The following is a 24,395-nucleotide window of genomic DNA, read 5'->3' on the forward strand; positions in this document are numbered from 1 at the left end:
TTTCTTCTTCCTAGCTGACTGCGTCAGAAGATCCTGTGTCGCCTTCTCAGTTAAAGAGTGAGCTACGTCCTTCACTAACTTCGAAGGAAACAAATAGTCCGAAAGAGGAGCATATAGCAGAGCTGCCCTCTGCGCATGCGAGACTGCCTTTGTTAAGAAGGCGCCATACACTGTCCTTTTCTTCAAAAGCCCTGCTCCAAATAATGCAGAGACTTCCAAAGATCCATCCTGTACTGCTTTGTCGATGCACGACAAAATGCATAACAGGGCTTCCGGTTCGATTCCCTGCGAATCGTGGAGCTTTCTTGGACATCACCCCAAGGGACCAATCTAAGAAGTTGAATACTTCCAATACATGGAAAAGTCCCTTGAGGAGATGATCCAGTTCCGAAATACTCCAAGTTATGCGGGCAGAATTAAGACTAGGACGCCTTGAAGCGTCAACTATAACGTTGAAAAGTCTGCCTCTGTAGTAGAAGGAGAGCGATACCCATCTCCTCCCCCGTCTTGTACCCATATGCCTCTTTTCCCAGCTAACCTTGCTGGAGGCATGCAAAATACTGTCCTGGTTAAGTCTTTCTTCGACTTCATCCAGGCGTCTAAGGCGTGTAAAGCCCGCTTCATCGAGATGGTGGGCTTCATCTTCAGAAAAAGACGAAGTCTTCTTCGCCTTCGCACTCGAAAGAGCGAGCGCGGAGAAGGAGGAGCAGCCGGAGTCAACTCGTCTCCGTATTCCTCCAGAAGCTGGTTGGTCAACACCTTATAGTTGGACAAGCCCTCTCTTCCAATATCGTCATCCTCCGAGTTTCGTTCGAACTCGTGATAATCCTGAGTTTCTGTTCTCCTTTCAGAATGTTCCTCTTCTGGGGGAGACAAACTCCTGATCGGAGAGGGGCTAAGGGAATGAAAGTCTTTCCTTTTTCCCATTCTGATCGACTTGGAAGCCGTCACAACCTGCGGCTTCTCTCGCGCTTTAGAAGACGTCATGTATGACGCTTCCCGCTCTCCGAGCGTCATGTATGACGTCTCTTGTTGACGTTTAGAAGACGCTTCGCGTCCGGAAGACGCTTCGCTTTCTAAGGGCTTCCTACTCGGCGTCACAATCTTGGACGGAGCGTCACGTCTAAGATCCTCTTGATTTGACGCTTCACTTCTAAAAGACGTCTTCCGAGCAGGTGCGAGAGGACGAGACTTCTTAATAGGAAGCGTCACGTCCTTCCGACGGGGCGCTAAAACTCCCACAAGAGATGATAGTTGTTCTTGCACCGCCATAATGATCTTCCTTGACGCTTCTCCTACGTCTAGCGCCTGACGCCCTTCGTCATCACTCGGGGAAGAAGCATGATGGGGTACTTCCTCATAAGCGTCAGGTGACGTTGACGCCACCTTCGCCTTCTTAATAGCAGACGGGGCGTCATCCGAGAAGCGCTCCGGGCTAGAATCAATGTCTTGCTTCATATGACGCTTCAGCGGTCTCGATAAGGTCGACTCCTTCCACCCTCTTTTGTTTAGGTGAGGGAGAGGGAGAGGACGAGAAACACTCGCGAAGGACGCTTTTTCTATAGCGCCCTTGAGCTGGCTGCCATGAAGCAAAGCTAGCTGAAGGGACGTCTGACCGTTGGGGATTCCCTCCGACCTCCTTAAGGCTTTCGACTTTCCTTCTCCTCTGGGCATGTGAGCTTGGAAGAGGTCTAGGCCTGGGAGCGCCGCAGGGACGATCAAACGCCCCCTCCACAACACTGATAGGGCTCACTTTTCACTAAAATTTTCACTCACTAGCCTTACCTTTCGAGTCCGCCATCTTGGACTTCATGTCTCGAATCGTCGCTTTCAGATTGGCGATTTCCGATGCCGAATCCGAAAAGACACTCTGAGAATGAGATTTATAGGGAGATTCTCCAGAAGTAGGGTTAGAATTATTTAAAGGCTCAATAGGCCTTGAATTCACACCTTTCAGTCTTCTAACTCTATCCCTCTCTAACTTCTTCAAATAAGAAGTCAAAGTCTTCCATTCTTCTGCATTCAAACTCTCGCATTCCTTACAAGTGTGTTAGTAGCAGACACTGCACCCCCCTACATTTACGGCATACAGTGTGAGGATCAACCGAAGCTTTCGGTATCCTCACCCTGCAGCCTACATTCACACACATTCTCACACTCACATTAGAAATCAGACATCCTGAGAAAAATCCAAAAGAGTTATTCCAAAAAACAGTCCACAGTAGCGAATGCCAAAACACGATCCAAATACGTCACAAAAGTCGAAAAAACGTTGATCAAATGTTGAAAAAAGAATCCAAGTCAGGAGGTAATAACAACAATGTTGATACCACCGGCGACAGAGAAAATATGATAGAAAACGGGGATGGTTCCTAGTCCTGCCACCCAGGGCAGGCCGTAGATCACCTGACCTACCTGTAGCGAGTGGCGCGAAATTTGAATTTCTGTCGGGGACGACGGAGTCTTAGCTATGTATATATCTACATGGTAAGTTGATTGTATAAAAATGACACTTTAAAACACAATAAGAAGCATTTAGATACATCTTAGATACATCTAACACACAGAAAAGTACTACTGCTTTTTAAGTACTAATTTGGAGCTCAGAATAAAACAGTGTAAGCTACATAATTGAAATGTCATATTGAAAACCACATCCACATATACAAAGTGATACAAGGCAATCAACATAGTACAACAGTTTCTTATAGTTCTGAAAAAAAAAAATTAATATGCTATTAAAATCAGAATAGTAGTTCTGCATTAATCTCAGATCCTCTACGAGTATGAAAACAGACATTGCATAATCAAGTTGGTGTGATAAAAATAATGACTGCAAAGTTTAGAGAAAAATAATTTTTACTACAAAGAACTAAAACAATATGTTTGTCAGTATTATGCGTATTACTAAATATAATAATTACAGCATACTTTACCCTTATGTTGTAAAAAGATGAAAATAATAAAAGAGTACTACGTATACAGTGGTACCTCGAGATACAAAATTAATCCGTTCTGAGGCGGCCTTCGTATCATGAGTTTTCCGTATCTTGAACAGCATTTTATATGTAAAATGCCTAATCCATTCCAAGCCCTACAAAAACACCCCAGTAAATTATATTTCCAGGCCTACAACACATGTTCTAGGGTTACGACGCCAATCCGACGGAAGAAATATGACTCCAAAAAGGCAAAATACTGTACATACTTGAGTAATATTCAACTGCATGTAATGTTCAACCTCATTTTTACTGCATATATTAGGACTTTAGCATATGTCCCTTAGCAATAAGCCTAGCCTATATTAGCAGTTGCTACTGTAGCCTAGTCTATGATTCTGACATCTAAACCTAAGAAGTTAAAAGCTTAGAATATGTCATTAAAATGTATAAATAATCAGTATGTACTCATTTCAAATAATTATTAATTAATCATTAACTATAATACACAAACAAACAAATAAAACCTTCCAATCGTTTGTTTACATTCAGCTCTTACGAGTACCGAATGATCGCCAAGCAATCACTTTTCCTAGGACACAGTAAGCCATAAATTTTCATTAGTATCTCTCTTCAACTAATGAAACTACCAAACAGTATAATAACCATTCATTTCTATTCTTTATTCTATCTTTACCTAATGGAGATACTGAGTTACTGACAGCTATAATGAAACATATACGTAATATTAAAAAACAGAAAAGAAAATTCTAGAAAATACGTATTTGTTGGCTTCGATGATAGCAGTCTGATTTATTTTATATTTTATATCTAATTCACAATTTTTTTTATTAAATGTATTGCATGTACTCATTTCAAATAATTATTAAGTAACCATTAGCTATAATAAACAATCAAAAAAAAAAAAAAAAAAAAAGCTTCCAAACTTCTGTTTACATACAGCACTTACGAGTACCGAACGATCGCCAAGCAATCACTTTTCCTAGCACACAGTAAGCCATAAATTTTCATCTCTCTTCAACTACTGAAACTACCAAACAGTATAATAACCATTCATTTCTTTTCTTTATTCTAGAATAATAACCATTCATTTCTATTCTTTATTCTATCTTTACCTAATGTTTTTTTTTTTTTATTAAATGTATTGCATGAATAAGTTTTTCAATTTACAGCATCCTTTTACCAATAGAATACATAGAGCACAAGGGTTAGATGCTAACCAATAGGGAAGCAGGATCTTATTGGGTGACTAGCATCAGGAACCAATGGGAGAGTGGGAGGATGGTGGCGAGTTTACTCAGTTGGCGGCGCGCGAGGTTTAAAATTGTTCTCAGTGGTCCGGGCGAATCTCCGGACTTTACAGCAACAAACTTTCGTAACTTGAACTATTTTCGTATATAGAGCCAAAAATCTTCGTATTTGCTTTCGTATCTCGAGTTTTTCGTAAGTTGAGCCTTTCGTATGTCGAGGTACCACTGTAATTAAAATGAATTGTGGAATAATTTATTTTAAATCTATCATTCCATGATAATAGCACTTTGCCTTAATAGACGACTTGGGGATAAAACAATCATTATTTACAAACATTTATCATTACAAAGTTTTATGCTTAAACTCTTGTTATGGCATTGTTTATTTAGATGATGTACATTACACTTCATTTAACAATATACTCCCGAATGGAGAAAAAATCCACAGTTATGTAAATGTACATACTATATTTAAATTTAAAAAACAGCAAGGATTCCTGAAAGCTATCCTTGTTGTTTTTTAAATTGAAATATATGTACATTTACATAACTGTGGATTTGTTTCTCCATTTGAAGACTCGTGCTACTATGAAGATTTTTTAATACTCCAAAATGTTAAGATCGCCAACATCAGTGGGACTTGCTATTTTGGGACTGCTGCTCCTTCCATTCTTATCATGAGCCTATCTTTCTCAATATATTTGCCTGTCTATAAAGATAACAAATCTGCTATTTGCTCATTTGTGACAATGTGCTCTGTAATTTTCTTATCCAATAAAACCCCAAAATAAATTTTGGACTCTTAGTCACAACTCTCATTTTCTTATATGATAAAATCATGCATCAACAATTTTTACTTTCTTTACTAATGAAATATATTCTCATTTACAATCAGGCAACCAATCTTTTTTTTTTTCTAACAGATCTCTCACAAGTAGCTTTATAAACCAAAATGTTATCAAAAGTAGCAAAATATCCTATGACCAGTCTGTCATCATTTGTATTTCTTTTTGGCATAATTTCTTTGTTACATGGCTAGACATTTTCTTAGGTCTTCTGAATTTTTGGGTGAATTTCCATTCAATCAAGTCTTCATATACGCCTTTCCTCTATAATTTTCTGGGCATTCCTGCTGGTCTTTGTAGCACTACTTTCAAATCAACTGCTTGTCATGGGATGCACATAGGACTGCCCTCATGAATATTCAAAGTAGAGAGTGAGGAAGCTTGATAACCCTTTAACGCCGACTGAACGCATTAAATGTCAATATAAATTGTCAGTTGGGTGCCGATTGGACGTATATACGTTGATATAAATTTTTCTTTTTTAAATTCGCAGAAAAATAGTTATAGGCCTACTAGGCGAAAACTTTTGAATCACGCGCCTTGGGGGATGCTGGGAGCTCACGGATCAAGTCGTTGTTTTGTTTACAATCGTTACCCAGGCACGCAAGTCTCATAAAGTGAGGCTGATGCCTGAAGTAAGACTCTCATAATAATTTTTCAACTTGAAAGATGTGGATATCCCTTTAGATGTAATCTAACTTCATTTCTTTACTCTCAAAAAAAAGGAAGGATTTGAAAGATATTATATACTTCATCGTGGTTTTCTCAAAATGAACTATTACAAGATGATAAAAAACAATCAAGAGGAAAAAGAGTAGACTGTAGTAGTATTTGACTATGCATAATTTCCTCCTCTTATTCTGCTGCATTGTTGTCTTAAGCAGAGTTACACAGCTGTAAAAGATGAGCATGAAAACAAAATTCGTAATACCTTGAATGTTATTCCTACTCTTTCTTATTCTTTTTTAGTCTTACTTTTTTATCATTATTAACCTTAAGTGTTTCAATACATACATATAGTTCATTGCTTTTTTTCATTACACAGATTAATTTTTGTGTAATTTTGGAGTTCTCTTAGATGATTTGAAGCAGATATGTATTGGCATGATGAGATTGGGAATAAAAATATTTTTGTGTAAGAGCTGTTATCACACCTGAGATTTAATACATTTTTTGACATTCACATTTTTATTGTTTTATGAATCACATATACAGTGGTCCCCCCCGTATTAGTGGGGGATGCATACCAGACCTCCCCGTGAATAGTTAGAACCTGCGAATAGTTGGAACCCCTATAAAAATGCTGAAAGCAGCCTATTTTGTTAGTTAAAACTCAAGAAAAACCCACTAAAAATTTCAATACTTGGTTTTTTTTAAATAGTTTTATCACAAAAAGTGCATTTTATGATGGAAAAAAAAAAAAAAAAAAAAAAAAAACAGGAATTTGTGGATAATTGTCATAGAAAAATACGCAAATTTCCCGTGAATAATGCGGGGAAACATTCCCGAGAAAAATCCGCGAATAAGTGAGTTTACAAATACAGGGGGTCCACTGTACACCATACAGGAATGAGAATTTGTTACTCTTATTTTTAATCATCTTACGGTGATGATACTGCATTGTCCTACTATGCAAGTGTTGTCAATAAAGTTATTTTTACATTTTTGCAGACTTTTCTTGCAGATGAGTGGGGATGCGAATGGGAATGGCAATCATTAGGATGTGATTGGGTACGTATATAATAAGGATAAATATGTAATGTATATTAATTTCTGAGGGTTACTGGGGGTTTTGAATATCTCAAGAATCATGTGCAAATGGAAATGGATATATTTCCAACTGAACAGCCAAGCCACACAGATTGATCAGACAATACAGAGTAACATTTTTTGGTTGAATCTCATGAAATAATTTTATATTTGAAGACAAAATATAATGTTCACCAAGTTCAACCATTTATCTGAATACTTAAAAATTCCAATGCCACTCCAACCATGATACACTATTGTATTGACTGCATTTTTTATTTTTTCCTATCTGAAAAAATGCTTATAATATGAAGAAATCTTTATAATAAGTTTTATTTTTCAAATAGTTACCTCCCCACACCACATGAGGACAACAATATTAAATTGTTTCCAGGTTTTTCTCCATCCACATGAGTGGGGAGATTATGGACATGATACATATTGGACAGGTGTAACTGTGTTGGATGGTTGGAGGGGGTTACTTAACATCTGACTTGCCAGAGGCTGTTTTGTGCTGTTATCCTCATGATTTGCTATTTATATTTACTACACTATTCTCATTTAATTTTTACAGCATTTTCTCATTTTTTATTTTTACAACCCAAAAGATTGATGTAATCACGTGCGTAGGGTATGAGAGAAAGAAAGAGAACAATAGCCAAGATGAAATATCAACAGTGATAAAATATTCTCCTGTGTACTATCATATGTGTGATAACCATACTTAAGAGTCAACTAAACTTGTAACGAAATACTGTACAGCAAATCAAGAAAAGTAAAAGAAAAAATAGAAAGGCAAATGTGACATGCACTAAGAAACACACTCAGTAGAGGCGGTATGTCAATGTGATGAAATGCTGCATGTAGATCTAAACACACACACACAACAAACGGGCACGCAAGTAAAGCTTCCGTGATATCAAGAGGTGAAATGAGGAATCATTACAAATTCCAGTAAAACAGAAAATGATCAGCTACAGAAGTAGAGATCTTAAAATGAATTTGGTTTGAACATCTGTCATCAAGAATGCCTTATGGCTAATGTGGTGAAGATATAAACACAGGGTGTTGTAATTTAATACAAAAGCAGTGTCTGCGTCTTAAAACCAAACGAATGTCATTTTTGGTAGATTATACTTGGCTATACTTTCAATTAAGATTACCAAACTTATGGATTATGTAACAATTCATAACCAACTATTTACCAAAGAACTGACAAACAACAAGCATGACATACACAAACAAAATCGGGAAATAAAACGGCTGTTTTGTGATTTTGAGGGATTCCACTTTAACCTAAAGTATATGTTAGTTTACCTTTGTATAAATGTTTTACATTCATGTACAAAAATGACAATATAATTCCGGTAGGCAGCCCTCGGTTAACAGTGGCATCAGTTAACAGCTATCCAGTTTAACTGCGCTTGTCTAGCGACGCTGTTAACTGGATTTTCTGTGCCAATTTCTGGTTGGCAGCTCCGATATCCGGTTAGCAGTACCGATCTTTAATAACGGCAGCGGCAATCTCTGGTTAACAGTGCCGATATTTGGTTAGCAGCACCGTTAAGCAGGGTTTTATTGCTGTTAACACCAATTTTTGTTTCGCGGCGATTTTCGGTTAGCCGCACTGGCTGGGAACAGAACCCCGGCCGTTAACTGAGGGCTGCCTGTAATATATTTGTTTTAGTAACTAGAAAATGATAATCCTAACTCTGTCACTAGTGCACTCAATTAGCTGATTCTGAGAATGTAAACATGACTCACTGCATTTGATGGAAGAAATGATATTGTAATGATACAATTAAGTTTGTTCATACTTACCTGGCAGATATATATATACTGTAATTTTTCCGAATCCGACAGAACTTTAAACACGACGACAAGCACGCAGTTGGGAGTCAGGTGGTACCGCTACATTCCCGCCGCTGGAGGCGGGTATCAGGAATCATTCCCATTTTCTATTCATAATTTTTTTATTTCCACTGTCTCCTGAGGGGAGGTGGGTGGTACTGATTATATATATCTGCCAGGTAAGTATGAACAAACTTAATTGTATCATTACAATATCATTTTTGTTCATGAAACTTACCTGTCAGATATATATATAGCTGAATCCCACCTTTGGTGGTGGGAGTAGACAGAATAGAAGATTTTAGGAAACATATATATGCAGATAATTGATATCTTGATTCCTTACCTGTTAGCATAGCTGACTTCGAGGTTACTGCCGCGTAAGTCTGCTTGTGCTACTAAGAGTTGCCAGCGAGTAGAGACCTATATAGCTGGTGCACTCCAGATGATCTGTCAACAGGGGCGAGACCACGACGTGACTAGACCATAGACCATACAAATGAGGGCAACGAAGTAAAAACCAAACCACCTGGCGTAGCCTACCAAAAAGTATCCCACATAGACTAGCTAATGGAAGGGGAGATCCGCCGCAGGCGGTCAACCCCACAACCATAACACAAGTTAAAAACTCCCCTAAACCATTAAAGGATAGGATGAGCGCTACCTCCTGCCCCCAAAACAGTGTCTGCAGCGACGTATGGTCCTAGCGAGTAACAATTTTCGTATGTTGCTTTCACCTCCCGCAGGTAGTGTGAAGCGAACACCGAATTGCTTCGCCAAATAAGTGGCGCTCAAAATGTCTTTGATTGCCATATTCTTGTGAAAAGCCACCGAAGTAGCAATAGCCCTCAACTCGTGGGCTTTCACTTTCAGAAGCTCCATGTCACTTTCACCACACTTTTCATGGGCTTTCCTTAACCGTACTTCTTAAGAAGAAACGCCAGTGCATTCTTCGACATCGGAAGATCTGGTTTTTTTCACAGAGCACCACAAGTTCTCCGAAGAACCTCTGCATGCTCTGGTTCTCTGCAAATAAAACTTGAGAGCCCTGACAGGACACAGGACTCTCTCAGCTTCAGGTCCCACTAGCTCCGACAACCCCTTGATCTCGAACGTTCTCGGCCAAGGGTTGGAAGGGTTTCTCGTTCTTTGCCAAGAACGTAGGACTTAAGGAACAAACTGCACTATGATCCTTGACCCAATATGCTTGCTTATGACTTGATTTCGCTAACCTCTTCGCCGTCGCCAGAGGCGGTTAGGAAAATAGTCTTCTTAGTAAGATTCCTAAGCGAGGCTAAATGGAGCGGTTCAAATTGACTCGACATGAAGGAACTTCAGTACCACGTCTAAGTTCCCACGATGGTACCTTAGGTTGGAGAACTTTCACAGTCTCAAATGATCTAATGAGATCAATGAATGTCTTATCATTCGCTAAGTCGAGTCCTCTATGTCTGAAGACCACAGAAAGCACGCTTCTGTAGCCTTTAATCGTGGGAACTCGGCTAGTTTCGCTTCTTTCCTAAGATGAAGAAGGAAATCTGCTATCTGGCTCACAGAGGTTGAGGTGGAGGAAATGCCCTTCCTTCTGCACCAACTTCTAAAGACAGCCCACTTTTGATTGGTAAACTGCGACTGAGGAGGGCCTCCTTGCGTTGGCAATCGCCGTTGCCACAGGTCTTGAAAAACCCCTCGCTCTGGCCAAACTTCTTGATAGTCTGAACGCAGTCAGAACTCAGAGCGGGGAGGTTTTTGTGGTACCTCTCGAAGTGGGGCTGTCTGAGTAGATCTTCCTTAAGGGGCAGAGTCCTCGGAAAGTCTATTAGGAAGGAACATCACCTCCGTGAACCAGTCGGCCGCTGGCCAGAAGGGGGCGATGAGGGTCATTCTCGCTCCTTCTGATGCAGCGAACTTCCTCATTAGCATTCCCCGAGTAATTTTGAATGGGGGTAAAGCGTAAACGTCTAGTCCCGACAATTCCACAGTAGGGACTGCGTCTAACTGCCTACTGCTAACCCTGGCTCCATCCCGGGTCCACAAACTTGGGGACTACTAGCAATACAGCGGAAGTCTCTTCGTTCGGGAAGTTTGCGAAAACGTCCAACATGAGGACGTCCCCACAGCTTCCATAGCGCCTGGCATACTTCCTGATGGAAGGGTCCATTCCGTCGGCAGAAGCTGTCCTTGCCGACTGAGAAGGTCCGCTCGCACGTTTTCCACGCCTGACACAAACCTTGTCAGAATCGTGACGTTTTGCGCCTTCGCCCACATCAGGATATTCCTCGCGATGACGAACAGAGAATGAGAGTGATTTCCCCCCTGTTTCCTGAGGTATGCCAAGGCTGTGGTGTTGTCCGAGTTTATCTGAACCACTTTGCTGGAGACTTCCTCCTCGAAGAACCTCAGAGCGAGGTAAACCGCTGAGAGTTCTTTAGATTGATGTGCCAGGACACCTGTTCCCCTCTCCAGGTGCCTGACACTTCTCTCCCTCCCAGTGTTGCTCCCCAACCGGTGGAGGACGCGTCAGAGAACAACACTAAGGTCGGGGTTCCGAAGCTTGAGCGAAAGACCTTCCGCAAGCTTCTTTGGATCCAACCACCATTTTGAGGTGCTTTTTCACTCTTCCGTCAAAAGCAAGACCTCTTCTAGATCCTGTTTGCGTGACCAATTGCTTGAGAGGAAGAACTGAAGTGGTCGGAGGTGCAACCTTCCCAGAGAAACAAAACTTTCTCCAGTGAGGAAATGGTCCCCAGCAGACTCATCCATTCCCTCACCGAGCATGTTTCCTTCCCCAGAAAGGCGACACTTTGTCCAGGCATTGAAGTTGTCGCCCCTGGGACGGAAAAGAAAAGCCCACTGAGTCCATCTGAATCCCCAGATAGACTAAGGATTGAGAAGGAGTCAGATGCGACTTCTCGAGATTCACCAGAAGTCCCAGGGACTTCGCTAACGACAGAGTCGTGTGCAGGTCCTTCAGACACCTGTCTGGCGATGAGGCTCGAATAAGCCAGTCGTCTAGGTAGAGAGAGATCCTTATATCCGCAAGATGGAGCCACCTCGCAACGTTCTTCATAAGAACGGTGAACACCATCGGCGCCGTGCTGAGACCGAAGCAGAGTGCCCTGAATTGGAGAAAATCTTCCCTTTCAGGACAAACCGCAGGTATTTCCTTGAACGGGGATGGATGGGGACGTGAAAGTATGCGTCCTGAAGGTCTAACGAGACCATCCAATCCCCCACCCCCGGTCTTAAAGCTGCAAGCACGGATTGAGGTGTCTCCATCTTGAACTTCTGCTTGTAACGAAGCGATTCAGACTGCTGACATCCAGAACGGGGCGCCACCCCCCTGACTGCTTCGGCACTAGGAACAGACGGTTGTAGAACCCCGGAGAACTCCCCCTGGTCGAAGACTGTCCACTGCTGCTTCTCGATCATTTGATCTAATAGATCGTGAAGCACTGTCTGTTTTCTCCCTGATACGACGGAGACAAATCCTTTGGTGTCGAAGACAGCGGGGGTAACGACAGGAAAGGATTCTGTACCCCTTCTTGACGATGTCCAGAGACCAAGCGTCGGCACCTCTCTCTTCCCAAGCTTCCGCGAAATGTAGAAGTCTGGCTCCTACCGGTGTCTGAAGGACTTCCCTCTCACTTCTTGCTCTTGGAAGGAGCGGGAGTCTTGCCTCTGAAAGAGCCTCTTCCTCGAGGGGCTGGCTTCGAGGAAGAAGCGGTCGAAAGGGCTTCGACTTCTTCAAAGCAGAGGACCCAGAAGCCGAAGAAGTAGCAGGCTTCCTAGAAGACTGAGCCAGAAGGTCTTGAGTTGCTTTCTCCTGGAGACTGGCTGCTATGTCCTTTACCATAGACTGGGGGAAGAGATGTTCTGAGAAGGCGCGAAAAGAAGATCCGCTTTTTGCGCTGGTGAGACCGACTTTGCAGTGAAATTGCAAAAAAGTGCTCTTTTCTTAAGCAGTACCCGTGCTGAAAAAATGAGCAGCCAATTCCTCAGAACCAATCCCTGAAGGCCCTTGTCCATAGCAAGACAATACACTGGACAGCTCCCCCAGAGTGATGGAATCAGAACTCCTGGACCTGGCATCCCAATACCCCAGGCACCAGTCAAGAAAATTAAAGACCCCCCCCTCTAGTGTCCTGAAGAGGCCTTTAAGGTGAAAGTCTAACTCGCTATGTGTCCACGACCGACCTTCGAGGAAGACAAAAAAAGATCTTCTGGTGGCGTCTACAATGTCTACCAAAGTCTCCTTGAGCTGAGGCTGGAAGCTTAACTCCGACGTTTTCTCCCGTCTCATACCAACAATACCAGCTTTGCCACCAAGTCTTGAAGGTGGTAAAGCGAAAGAAGTCTTGCCTGAAGCTTTCCTCTTTTCCATCCAATCATGGACCTTTCTAAAAGCTTGCTTCGTAGAAAGCGACTTCTTCATCCTCACAAAGCCCGAGATCTTAGCAGACTTTGGAAGACGAAAACTGAGAGGGTGGGAGGAGTACGTGGAGCTTCAGGTTGGAAGGTGTCTGCAAAGACTGACTGAAGTAAACGAGTCAAAACCTTGTAGTCCGTCGAAACTGGAGCCAACTGCTGTTCTTCGTCCCTTTCGACGAAAGCGTCACTAAACTTCCTCTTCAGACACTGGAGAAGTCGGAGGAAGTAAAGAAGAGTCCCGAGCTTTCTCAAAGAGAAAGAACGGCGAACAGGAAGAGTTCCCGCCTCCGCTTGTGCTTGCGGAAGTGGAAAACTGACGTCCGTATGCGCGCGTTTTTGCGTCCGAAGCCAATCTACTGGCGCCGACAGAAGCGCGCTCAAACTCCACAGGTGTACACCTGGCGTCCACTTTGTGCGCGCTGAGTGTCCACAGTGCGCGCCGAGCGTCCACTGATGCTCGCCGAGCGTTCCACTGATGCGCGCCGAGCGTCCACTGGTGCGCGCCGAGCGTCCACTGGTGCGAGCCGAGCGTCCACTAACACTCGCTGAGCGTCCACTGGCGCTCGCGAAACTTGCACCGAGTCACGTTCGGCGTCCACTAAGCGCGTTTGACTTTCGCAGAAGCGCGTTCTGCATCTAAAGAAACTCGCTTCTTATCCACAAGTTTCGTATCAGCGGAAACAACCGCTTCAACGAGAGCGAGAAACGAATTTCTCGCCTCCTCTAGAAAGTTGCTGGGGAGCAGGACTAACTCTAGAGGGAGACTCAAACGGAGAGAGAGACGAGCGAGGAGAGGGAGAGGGAGAACGCCTCGACCTCTTCACAGGAAGGTTGTCATCCTTACGGCGACGTGGAGCAGTCTTTCTCGAAGGAAAAACATCTCGAAGTTGCTGCTGAAGAGACTGAAGAATCTTGCTTGTAGGTGAAGCCTCCTTTTCTGGGGAGGGGCTGATCCTGAGCAGGAGAGCGGCGAGGGGACGCCTTCTTGCTACTCCCAGGAACCGCCGCTTCACGCACCTTAGAGAGACTGCGGCGCTCGAAACGAAACATCTAGGGAAGACTCCGCTTCCGACGAATCCTTACGCTTCTTCTGCGGAGGAAAAGCAGCAAACGCACTATCAGGCGACGAGCAAAGTTCCGGAGAACAACTTGGACGTGAAAGCGTCCCGAACGCGAGCCGTCCTTTTTCAGCGGACGTGATGCGGTATGAGAGCTCCACCCCTTGCGCGGGGAGGAAGCTTCAGAAGAAGAAAAGCACTCCTTGAGAAGACGTGCACGCGCACGCTCCTTGGCAGTCTGGGTATGTTCGTCAGAAGCTGCCGAAGGCACGCCAGATCGGTGGGGGTTCCTCGTAACCCTCCTTCGACTTTCGACATGCTCTCTCCCCGTAATCTGGGAGTCAAGCAGAGGTCTAGGTCTAGAGGCGAAATGAGGCCGATCTGACGCACCCTCCACTACACAACGGGGCACTTTCACTGCACTTTCTTCACTTTTGCTCTCCAGAGCTAAACACTTTTGATTCTAAGTTACGAATCGATTCAAGAATTAGCGATAAACGTATTACCTTCTACCGACACTGTCTCAGGGGCCGGAGGCAACACTACAGGGGTAGGAGCATAATCTACAGAAGGAGGGTTAGCAGGAGAATAATTTAAATCTTGCCTACCTGAAACACTCCTGGAGGAAGACCTCCTTAACCTATCTCGTTCAAGTTTCTTAAGATAGGTTTCATACGCCTTCCATTCCGACTCTGTTAGTCTTTCACACTCCTTACAACGACTTTCAAACGTACATTCATTCCCCTGCACACTTTACAAACAGAATGTGGGTCTACTGAAGCTTTCAGTAGCCTACCTCTACATTCAGCCATCGAACAAAATCTAGCGCTAGTAGAACTAGACCCTGACATCTTGATCAAAGAAAATTCAATACCAAAATCAATTCAAACCAAAGTCAACGTGTGCCAAGCCACCGATCCAATTCAGATACCAAAGAAAAACCAAAAGGGATACTCAAGTAGCTAGTAAGTTTCCAAAATCTGGACGGAGGTGCTGCAAACAGGTGTTTCCAGCACCGGCGACAGAAAAATTATGAATAGAAAATGGGAATGATTCCTGATACCCGCCTCCCAGCGGCGGAATGGGTACTAAACCACCTGACTCCCACTGCGTGTGTCGTAAGTGTTTAAATTTCTGTCGGATTCTGGAAAAATACAGCTATATATATATCTGAACAGGTAATCACTGAAACACAAACTGTTTTTTTTATACATATACTGTACCATGATGATATAACATGAAATAATACAGTATAAATGGATCCACTAAGTAAAATGTCAGTTGCATTACCATTACCTTTATCTTAAAGACATCTGTAATAGCCTATCTGACTTATGCAAATAATACCCTGACTGTACCACCTGCCACCTAGCCTAGGGCAACAGTTCACACACACATTTTGTAATTTACTAGTAAGAAAAAGTAAGGGTTGCATTTTTTCAAAGTGAACTTATGCAGTATATTTTGTTACAAATGTGGAAAAAGGTATATAACTGCCTTTCACATAAAGTTTTCAGTTTAAAGTGTAATGATTATTGTTTATAAGCATGAAGTTTTCATAATAAAAGTAATATTGTAATACTCAACTGAACACCTGAATTAGCCCTGGTCACCTGACCAGCCAGAACATAACCCCACTCATTTACCCATACTTAGGAAATTTTCAACTGCCAGCATTACCAATGCTGCGGGTAAACATTGTTTACCGAGTTATCTGTCTACCGTTGGCAACGTTGGTGCCTGACATCGGCCGGCAAACAGTTCACACCTTCAATCACAATAATTATTATAATTGAAGAAGGGGGGTGGATAGGAGTTATTCAGGTGTTCAGGTAAGTATTACAATATTATGTAGTTTTATTATAAAAACTTCATATTGCAATACACTCCCTGAACACCTGAATTAGCCACCTGAATTAGCCCAATTAACAACTTTTACACGGAGGTGGGGTCAATTCTAGTATCAGCCCGACCTCTCTGAGGCATAAGCAGGTAACTCAGTTTAACCTACTTGCATAAAGTCTCTGAACTCAACCATATTCCGTCCATCAGGTGAAATGCCCGAAGGGGAGAGTACCTAAACGTCAAGTCTCGGTCATGGTCTCGTCATTATCTTCCCATGGGGGGGAACTGAAGCCACCCATATGGCTCTCTAGCCTCTCATTTATGGAGAAGTTCCAAAGACAGATCTTCTATAACATTCTCTGCAAGCTACAGGCTACCGATGCATAGTGTGTGCAAAGGTTTGAAGGATCTTGTACCTCATACGTACGACCATTTACCCATATCAGGACATGACATTCAAGACAATTGATAACTTGTATAAACTATACAATGCTTAAAACTATTAAACAAAAAACCTAACACTTTCATCCCTACTTTGCACTATGCCCAGACTATTGCCACACCATGAAAGGACCAAGAGAGAAACCCTCTTCCAATGAGAATTGGATGTCTCAGATAAAAAGATGTAAACACAGATGTCGACTTCCATGACACTGTCTCTAGAATCGCAGATACCGAATAATTTCTAAGGAACGCTGCCAATGTCGCCATACCCGATACTGTGTGCTCTGGGGTGGGGGTAGGTACCGACCAAACTAGCCAAATTGCTAGAAATAGACTGCAAAATAACTTCATGTAAAAAGAAACTGATCGCGTTCTTGGATATGGCTTGAGACGGAATCCTCGGGGACACAAATAAGGTCCGTGGATGTGGAAGCAATTTAGCGGTATGGGCTAAATAACATTTCAAAGCAAGCACCAGACACAGGTGCATTTCTGCTGCTTCTCCTCCGACGAGTCCTCAAGCAAGGAAACTTTAAACGCTCTTGGCAAGGGATTGCTTTCCAACTCCGAATTCGCTCTAAATTCCCGGATGTAAGAGAGATAAATATCCTTGTCTGAATATGATACTTTCCTAGACACTACTTGCATTTCCCCTACTCTCTTCGCTGTCGTGAGCGATACCAAGAACAATACTTTCTTCGTTAGCTTCCTCAAAGATAAGCTTTGTAAAAGTTCAAATGCTTGAGAACTCAAAAGGCTCAGAACTGCTGCTAAATCCCACAAAGGGGCCCAAAGTGGGACTACAGGCCATATGATTTTAAAGGACCTGAGGAGGTCGTGCAATACTCTACTACTGGATAATTCTGGAAGATGAAACCTAAAAGTACTAATGAGGATCGATCTATAACCTGTAATCATTGAATAGGACAAATTCTTAGATTTCCTAAGAAAACAGGAGGAAATCAGCAACCTTTGCTATAGTGGGACAAGAAATACTGTGCCCTTGGCTCCTTCACCACTTGCGATACATTGCCCACCTGACTTGGTATAATTTCCTAGTCAATTTCCTTAACAAAAGGAGAGATGTCGAGCCACCGCTGAAGAGAGAACAGAGTTACAGGCTGCTTGCTGGACAGTCTCCAGGCAGCTAGCTTCAGTGCCTGAAGGTTCTTGTGGAAATGATGAAAATGTGCCTGTCTGAGTAGATCCTTCCTTTGTAGTAGGACCACCAGGGGCTCGGACAACATCTCTAAGACGTCTGGGAACCAGGGTCTCTGTGGCCAAAACGGGCTATTAAAGTCAACTGCGTGTTCTTGCAGTTTCTCAATTTTATCAGCACCTGGTGTATCATGCCGAAGGGAGGGAAGGCATTTACTTGCATATTGTCCCATGTGTGTAGCATGGCATCTGTCCCGCAAGACATGGGATCTGCTATTGGTGAGAAATAGACTGGAAGGCGATAATTTAACCTGGTGGCGAACAGGTCTACAGTAGCCGGCCACCTCCTCAGCAAGAACTGCACTTCTTCCTGTGCTAAGGTCCACTCGCTCCCACGGACTTCCTGTGAGCAATGAAGTTTGTGGTTCTCGCACCAGAGCAATATCCTCTGAGCGATTTGATTCAGTCACCAATAGTGCTGTCGAAAAAAGGGCGCCACGACCTTTCCTTTTACCAGCTGTACAAACTGTTTTAGAGCTTCTTCTATTGCTCTTAGTTCCCGGAAATTGATCGACTCCTCCCGATCCGGAACCCTCCAAAGGTCCTCAGCCTGAGTTTCCTCTACGGTTGCTTCCCAACCCCAATCTGAGGCATCTGTGTACAGATGAATGTCCGGAATCGGGAGGGCTAGACTTATGCCAATGGTCAGATGACTTTTGTCTAACCACCACCAAAGATCCTCAGGGCAGGAATCATCCCAGACTATCGTGCACTCTCTTCACGAAAGTCCAAGCGATTCCTGAGACATACCTGTAGAGAGTGCATCTGGAGATGAGAGCCTGGAATCAGAAGAGACAGAGATGACATTCACCCCAACAAACTTCTCCACTCTTTTGCTGGCTGTGATCCGTTCGACAAGAAGTTCTCTACCTGCCTCAAACTAGAAAGTAGTCTGTCTTATGTCGGGAAAGCCTTCAAAGGACGAATCTGAATCACTATTCCCAAAAAGGTCTTTACTTGAGAAGGAGAGAGCAAACTTTTCGGTATTGATTTAGATCCCCAAGGTCCAACAAAGATCTAGGAGGAAATTTCTTGCTCTTGTAGCTTCTTCCTTGAAGGAAGCCTGGATCAACCAATCGTCCAGGTATCTCCTCATGTGGAAGCCGTGACGATGCATGATGGATGAATTTGGAGACATCACCCTCGTAAACACCTGAGGTGCTGTAGTCAGCCCGAAGCAGAGGACTTTGAACTGGAAAGACCTGTATGGACCTGCGAAACAAAGGAACCTCCAAGATTCTGCGAAGTGGGACAGACAACCTCCCCCTGGTATCAACGAGGGTAACGTCTCCTATTTCCCAAAACCCTTCTTACTCACCGAGGGTTTGGAAGCACCCATTGAAGCCTTAGAAGAAAACCGTACCTTCTTAGGGGACCTGGCGGGAGATCATGAATCCACGCGTTTTCCAGGCAAAAGGATGTGGGAACCTTAGGGTGACTTGCCGCCCTGAGCCGCTACACAGATCATCTGAGTGTGTCCCGCCTTGTTTGCTGATGTAGGCCAACGCCGTTGTGTTGTCGGAGTTGACCTGTACCACTTTGTTCCGGACTACGCTCTCTAATTCCTTGAGAGCTAGGAAAACTGCAGTCAATTCTTTCAGATTGATGTGGAACTTTTCTTGCTCCTTGTTCCAGAAGCCCGAGACTTCTAACTTCCCCAGTGTTGCTCCCCAGCCCGAGTCCGAGGCGTCGGAAAACAACACTAGGTCTGGGTTCCTCTGCTCTAGGGAGAGGCCTTCCTGGAGCTTGACGGGATCGTTCCACCACTGTAGATAGTGTTTCATGTCGTTTGAAACGGGAATACACATTGACTCTAGTGTCTTCTTCTTGTCCCAATGCTGATTTAGATGAAACTGCAGAGGGCGTAGGTTCAGTCTTCCCAAGGAGACAAACTGTTCTAGCGAGGAAAGGGTCCCCAGCAGACTCATCCATTCCCTCGCAGAGCACTTCTGTTTCTTAAGGAAGTTTCTTATTTTCTCTAAAGCTTGTTCCATACTCAATGTGGACGGAAAAGCCCGAAAAACCTGACTGAATCCTCATCCCCAAGTACAAGATTTCCTGGGATGGGATCAGTTGGGATTTCTGGTGGTTTATCAGAAGGCCTAGGTCTTCTGATAATCGAATTGTTTTCTGAAGATTCTCCAGACAGTCGGCGTAGGAATGGGCTCTGAGGAGCCAATCGTCCAGATACAATGAGGCTCTGATGCATTTCTTGTGTAGCATTGCTGCTACGTTGCTCATAAGTTTAGTGAAAATTTGAGGTGCGGTATTTAGACCGAAACAAAGAGCTCGGAATTGATATGTTTCTGTCTTGTAAACAAATCTTAGATACTTTCTGGAGTTTGGGTGGATCGGGACGAGAAAATAAGCATCCTGGAGATCCAACGAAACCATCCAGTTGTCTCGTCTGACTGCAGCAAGAACTGATTTCGTTGTCTCCATAGTGAATTTTGTTTTCTTCACGAAAATATTCAGGGAACTCATGTCCAAAATCGGTCTCCATCCGCCCGAGTTCTTGGGGACCAGGAATAATCGATCGTAAAACCCCAGAGATTCCAGGTTCCGAACTCTTTCTATTGCCTCCTTCTGAATTAGCATAGAAACCTCTTGTTGTATCGCTAGAGTCTTGGACTCCTCTCTGTACTTGGCTGACAGATCGATCGGTCTTTCTGCTAAGGGGGGTTTTTACCAGAAAGGGATCTTGTATCCTTCTTTGAGAAGCTGAATAGACCAAGGATCTGCTCCCTTTTTCTCCCATGTTTGCCAGAAATTTTTGAGTCTGGCTCCTACCACTGTCTGAAGAAGATCTTTGTCAGACTTTATTACTTCCTCCTCTGAAGCCTCTTTTCTTGGAGTTTTTTGTAATAGTTCTTGCATTCCCTCTCCTGAGGGATCTACCTCGAAAGGGCCGAGAACTGCGTGGTAGAGGAGTGGTTTCTTTGAGTTTCTGTCCTGCAAAACTTGACGGAACAACTCTCCTTGCTGCTTTAGTCATCAGATCTTGTGTCGCTTTTTGGGTCAGAGCTGAGGATACTTCTTTTACCAAACTATGCGGAAAAAGATGAGTCGAAAGGGGAGCGAAAAGCAGTTCCGCTCTCTGAGTGAGCGTTACTCCACTCGAAAGAAATGAAAAAAATTGGGCCCTTTTCTTCAAGATTCCAGCTGAGAAAAGGGCTGCTAGCTCGTTTGACCCGTCTCGAAGCGCTTTGTCAATGCATGACATAAGGTGAACAAGTTCTTCCGTTTTGGTAGACTTCAAGTTTTCAAATTTCTTCCCCAACGAACCCAGAATCCAGTCTAGGAAGTTAAAGACTTCGAAGGCTCGAAAAATCCCTTTGAGGAGGTGGTCCAATTCAGTGGAAGACCAAAACACTTTCGCTTCCCCTTCCCATGGCCGTCCGACGAGAAGATTCCACAAGACTAGAGAAGTCCCCATGGGAAGAAGCTGGAACTCCCAAACCCAGGACTTCTCCAGTGTCGTACCAGATGCTGGATCTGGAAGCTAATCTGGCCGGAGGAAATGAGAAAGCTGTTTTTCCCTGGTCTTTCTTAGAGTCCATCCATTCCTTCATTAATTTCAAGGCTCTTTTCGAAGAGCGCGATAATACCATCTTCGTAAAATCGGATTCTCTAGAAGCCTTCCCTAGAGTGAACTCTGAAGGTGGGGAATGAGGGGCAGCTGGCACAAAACTTTCTGGAAAAAGTTCCGCAAAAACTTTCATAAGCCTTTTAAGATCTGCTGAAGGTTGTAGATCTGTTTGATTGTCTTCCTCAGAAACGACTTGCATCTGATCAAAAGGAGAATGGGGGATGTCTTCATTCCTTTCTTCTGATTGAGACATAACTGATGTAGCGATGTCATGTTTCGTTTGTGCATCCTGCTTTCCAGTTTCTTGATGCCTGGAGTCTTGTCGTCCAATACCTTGATGCCTGGAGTCTTGTCGTCCAATACCTTGATGCCTGGCGTCCTGTCTCATGACGTTTTTCGTCCTGGCGTCTTGCCTCAGACGTTTTCGTCCTTGCTCTTGCTTCAAGACGTTTTTTTCGTCCTGGCGTCTTGCTCAAGACGTTTTTCGTCCTGGAGTCTTCCTTCAAAGACTTTTTTTCGTCCTGGCGTCTTGCTTCAAGACGCTTTTCGTCCTGTCGTCTTGCTTCAAGACGTTTTTTTCGTCCTGCGTCTTGCTTCAAAGCGTTTTTTGTCCTGTCGTCGTGCTTTAAGACGTTTTTCGTCCTGGCGTTTAACAGTAGGAGTAGCAGGTTGATATGACTGCATAAGAGAGGAGAGTTTCTGCTTAAAATCTTGCAGTACGGAAAACTGCGGAGCTTCTTGCTGCTGGGGATAGACTAGAGAAGTTGCAAAGTCAATCTCTCTCTCTTCATTCTGTTCGTCTTGAGATGAAAGGCCTGAAGAATGCCAATCCGAAGGAGGAGCAGGAGCATGCACTGAAGGCATCCAATCGTCCGATGCTTCCTTTACTCCTACCAAAGACGAGCGCCGCCTGTGCGGTATCTTGCGTCTTATATTGGTAGGAGAGCAAACATCGGAGACGAAAGGGGAGCGATCAGGAGTTGCAGCACGCACCGAAAGTCTCCCTTCGTACGATCCTTCCTTACTTCCTGCCAAAGACGACGGCCGCCTGTGCGACATCTTGCGTCTTGATTTGGCAGGAGAGCAAGCATCGGAATCGAAAGAGAAACGATCCGGAGTTGCAGTTTGCACTGAAGGTTTCCCCCTTTCCAATATTTCCTTGCCTCCTACCAAAGACGAAGGTCGCCTGTGCGACGTCTTACGTCTTAATTTGGTAGGAGAGCAAATATCGGAACTTGAAGGGAAGCGCTCCGGGCTGCTCCAATGACTACATCCTGGACGCTCTTGACGTTTTTTTCGTTCTCTGGCGTCCAGTATCAAGACGCTCGGCGTCCTGGTATTTTCTTTTAATGGGTCTGGATTTCGAAGTCTGACGCCAGCCCTGTCTGGGTACTGCGTCGTCAGACGACGAAGAAAACACTTTAACCTCGCCTTTCCTATAGCGGCCGGGTGAGCGTCCTGGGATCGTCTACAGGTACACTCGAGGGACGACCGCTCGGGAGCTAAAACCTCTCGCCTCCCTTTCGTCGTGTCGACTTTCCTTCTCACAGGGGTTGGTGAGCTTGGAAGAGGTCTAGGACTAGGAGCACGACAAGTCCGAGCAGCCGCACCCTCCACTGCACTTGCACTAATTTCACTATTCACTTTAATATCTCTCATATTAGACCATAATTTATCCCTGTCTTGTGCCAGGGATTCTACCCGTTGACCAAGGGCTTGAATGGCTGTCATCATGTCCTGTAATGATGGACTTTTACTTGTTTCTGAAACTGGATTTGGTAATGATGCAACAGGAGGAGGATCAATAGGATTATCGAGGGATAGAGAACTATCTATTCCTTGACTGTCTATGGAGGAGCGAGACAAGGTCTTCTTCGCTCTCCTTATCCTATCCTTCTCTAATTTGCGCACACAGCGGTAATATTCAATCCATTCAGTCTCAGGCAAGCCCACACATTCATTACATCTATCACCTATCTCACAAACTTTTCCTCTGCATTTACTACAAATAGAATGAGGATCTAAAGAGGATTTAGCAAGTCTAGTCTTGCAACCTTTCACACACATTCTCAAACTTGAAGCAGAATCAGTCATGATGAGAAATCAAAAAGAGAGAAAAAACAAGCAGAGGTCAAACCAACAATATCGAAACGAAAGTCAAGAAAAATCCAAAATCAAAATCCAATTCAAGCCAAAGCCAAAGTGTACTTCACCAAATAATACTGCAAAAGACACGGGCTAGCGAGCGAAGTTCCAACGATGTCACCGTAGCGGCGGCAGGGAAGATCTGAGGAATAGTTGGAACGGTTCTACGTACCTGGGTAGAGGGCGCACAGGTGGTGCACCTGACTACCCAATCGGCGATTGCCGCGAGTTTTGAAATTCTGCCGTGACGTCAGGGACGTAAGCTATATATATAACTACCAGGTGAGTTAGATGTTTGAAATTACAAAGTACTATAATACTCTCCAAAGTGAAACAAAAAGAATTAAACAATCTATGAAAAACAGTACTATTAAAAATAAATTAGCTGTATAAGATAACAGACAAGCTTACCTGTGGTCATTTTGCTTGAATAAAGTGTTAATACCTCAATATCCTTCAGGAGGACACTATCGCTATTGTATCCCCAAGCAGCCATTGTGTCCTTAAGCCCTCCCAGCACTAGGGCTATGACAAAGAAGAAAGATTTTCTTCTATCCTTCATTGTTCCTTCTTGGAACTCTGGAATAAGGCATACATACTTTCAATTAACAATTAAATTCTGTAGAGATCAAATAAATATCTAATAGTAACCAAATGCTCTGTAATGAAAATATTTCATGAAAATATATATGAATTATTTGAAAATATATATGAATTATTCAAGTAGCAAAGTACTAATCCTTGGGGGGGGGGGGGCGCACAAGTCCTTATGGGTGCCGGTCCCAAGCCCGGATAAATAAGGAGGGTTGGTGTCAGGAAGGGCATCCGGCTGTAAAAATCTGTGCCAAAACCAAAAAAATGGAATGAGCCGAAATATGGAAAGAGGTAATGCTAGCGCGTACTCCGTAAACGACGCACAGAGACATCGCCCTAACTCTGTGGTAAGGCGAGGGCTACTGCATCAGGAGCGGGTGCAGCTAAAGAAGCGAGCTCACATTGGGTTTAAAGTA

General features: G+C 43.7%; 1 protein-coding gene across 3 annotated transcripts in view; it reads right to left on the reverse strand.

Moving 5' to 3' along the window:
• The window catches only part of LOC135216428 (store-operated calcium entry-associated regulatory factor-like), a 57,495-nt gene that overhangs the window by 21,229 nt on the left and 11,871 nt on the right, over window positions 1–24,395 (reverse strand). For all 3 annotated transcript variants that reach the window (XM_064251788.1, XM_064251787.1, XM_064251789.1), the window contains exon 2: window positions 23,797–23,964. In XM_064251788.1, the coding sequence (XP_064107858.1) occupies window positions 23,797–23,947 (151 nt within the window). In that variant the 5' untranslated portion in view covers window positions 23,948–23,964. The remainder of the gene's footprint in view (window positions 1–23,796; window positions 23,965–24,395) is intronic.

This window comes from Macrobrachium nipponense, chromosome 6 (assembly GCF_015104395.2).
Source record: "Macrobrachium nipponense isolate FS-2020 chromosome 6, ASM1510439v2, whole genome shotgun sequence".
Lineage (NCBI taxonomy): Eukaryota > Metazoa > Arthropoda > Malacostraca > Decapoda > Palaemonidae > Macrobrachium > Macrobrachium nipponense.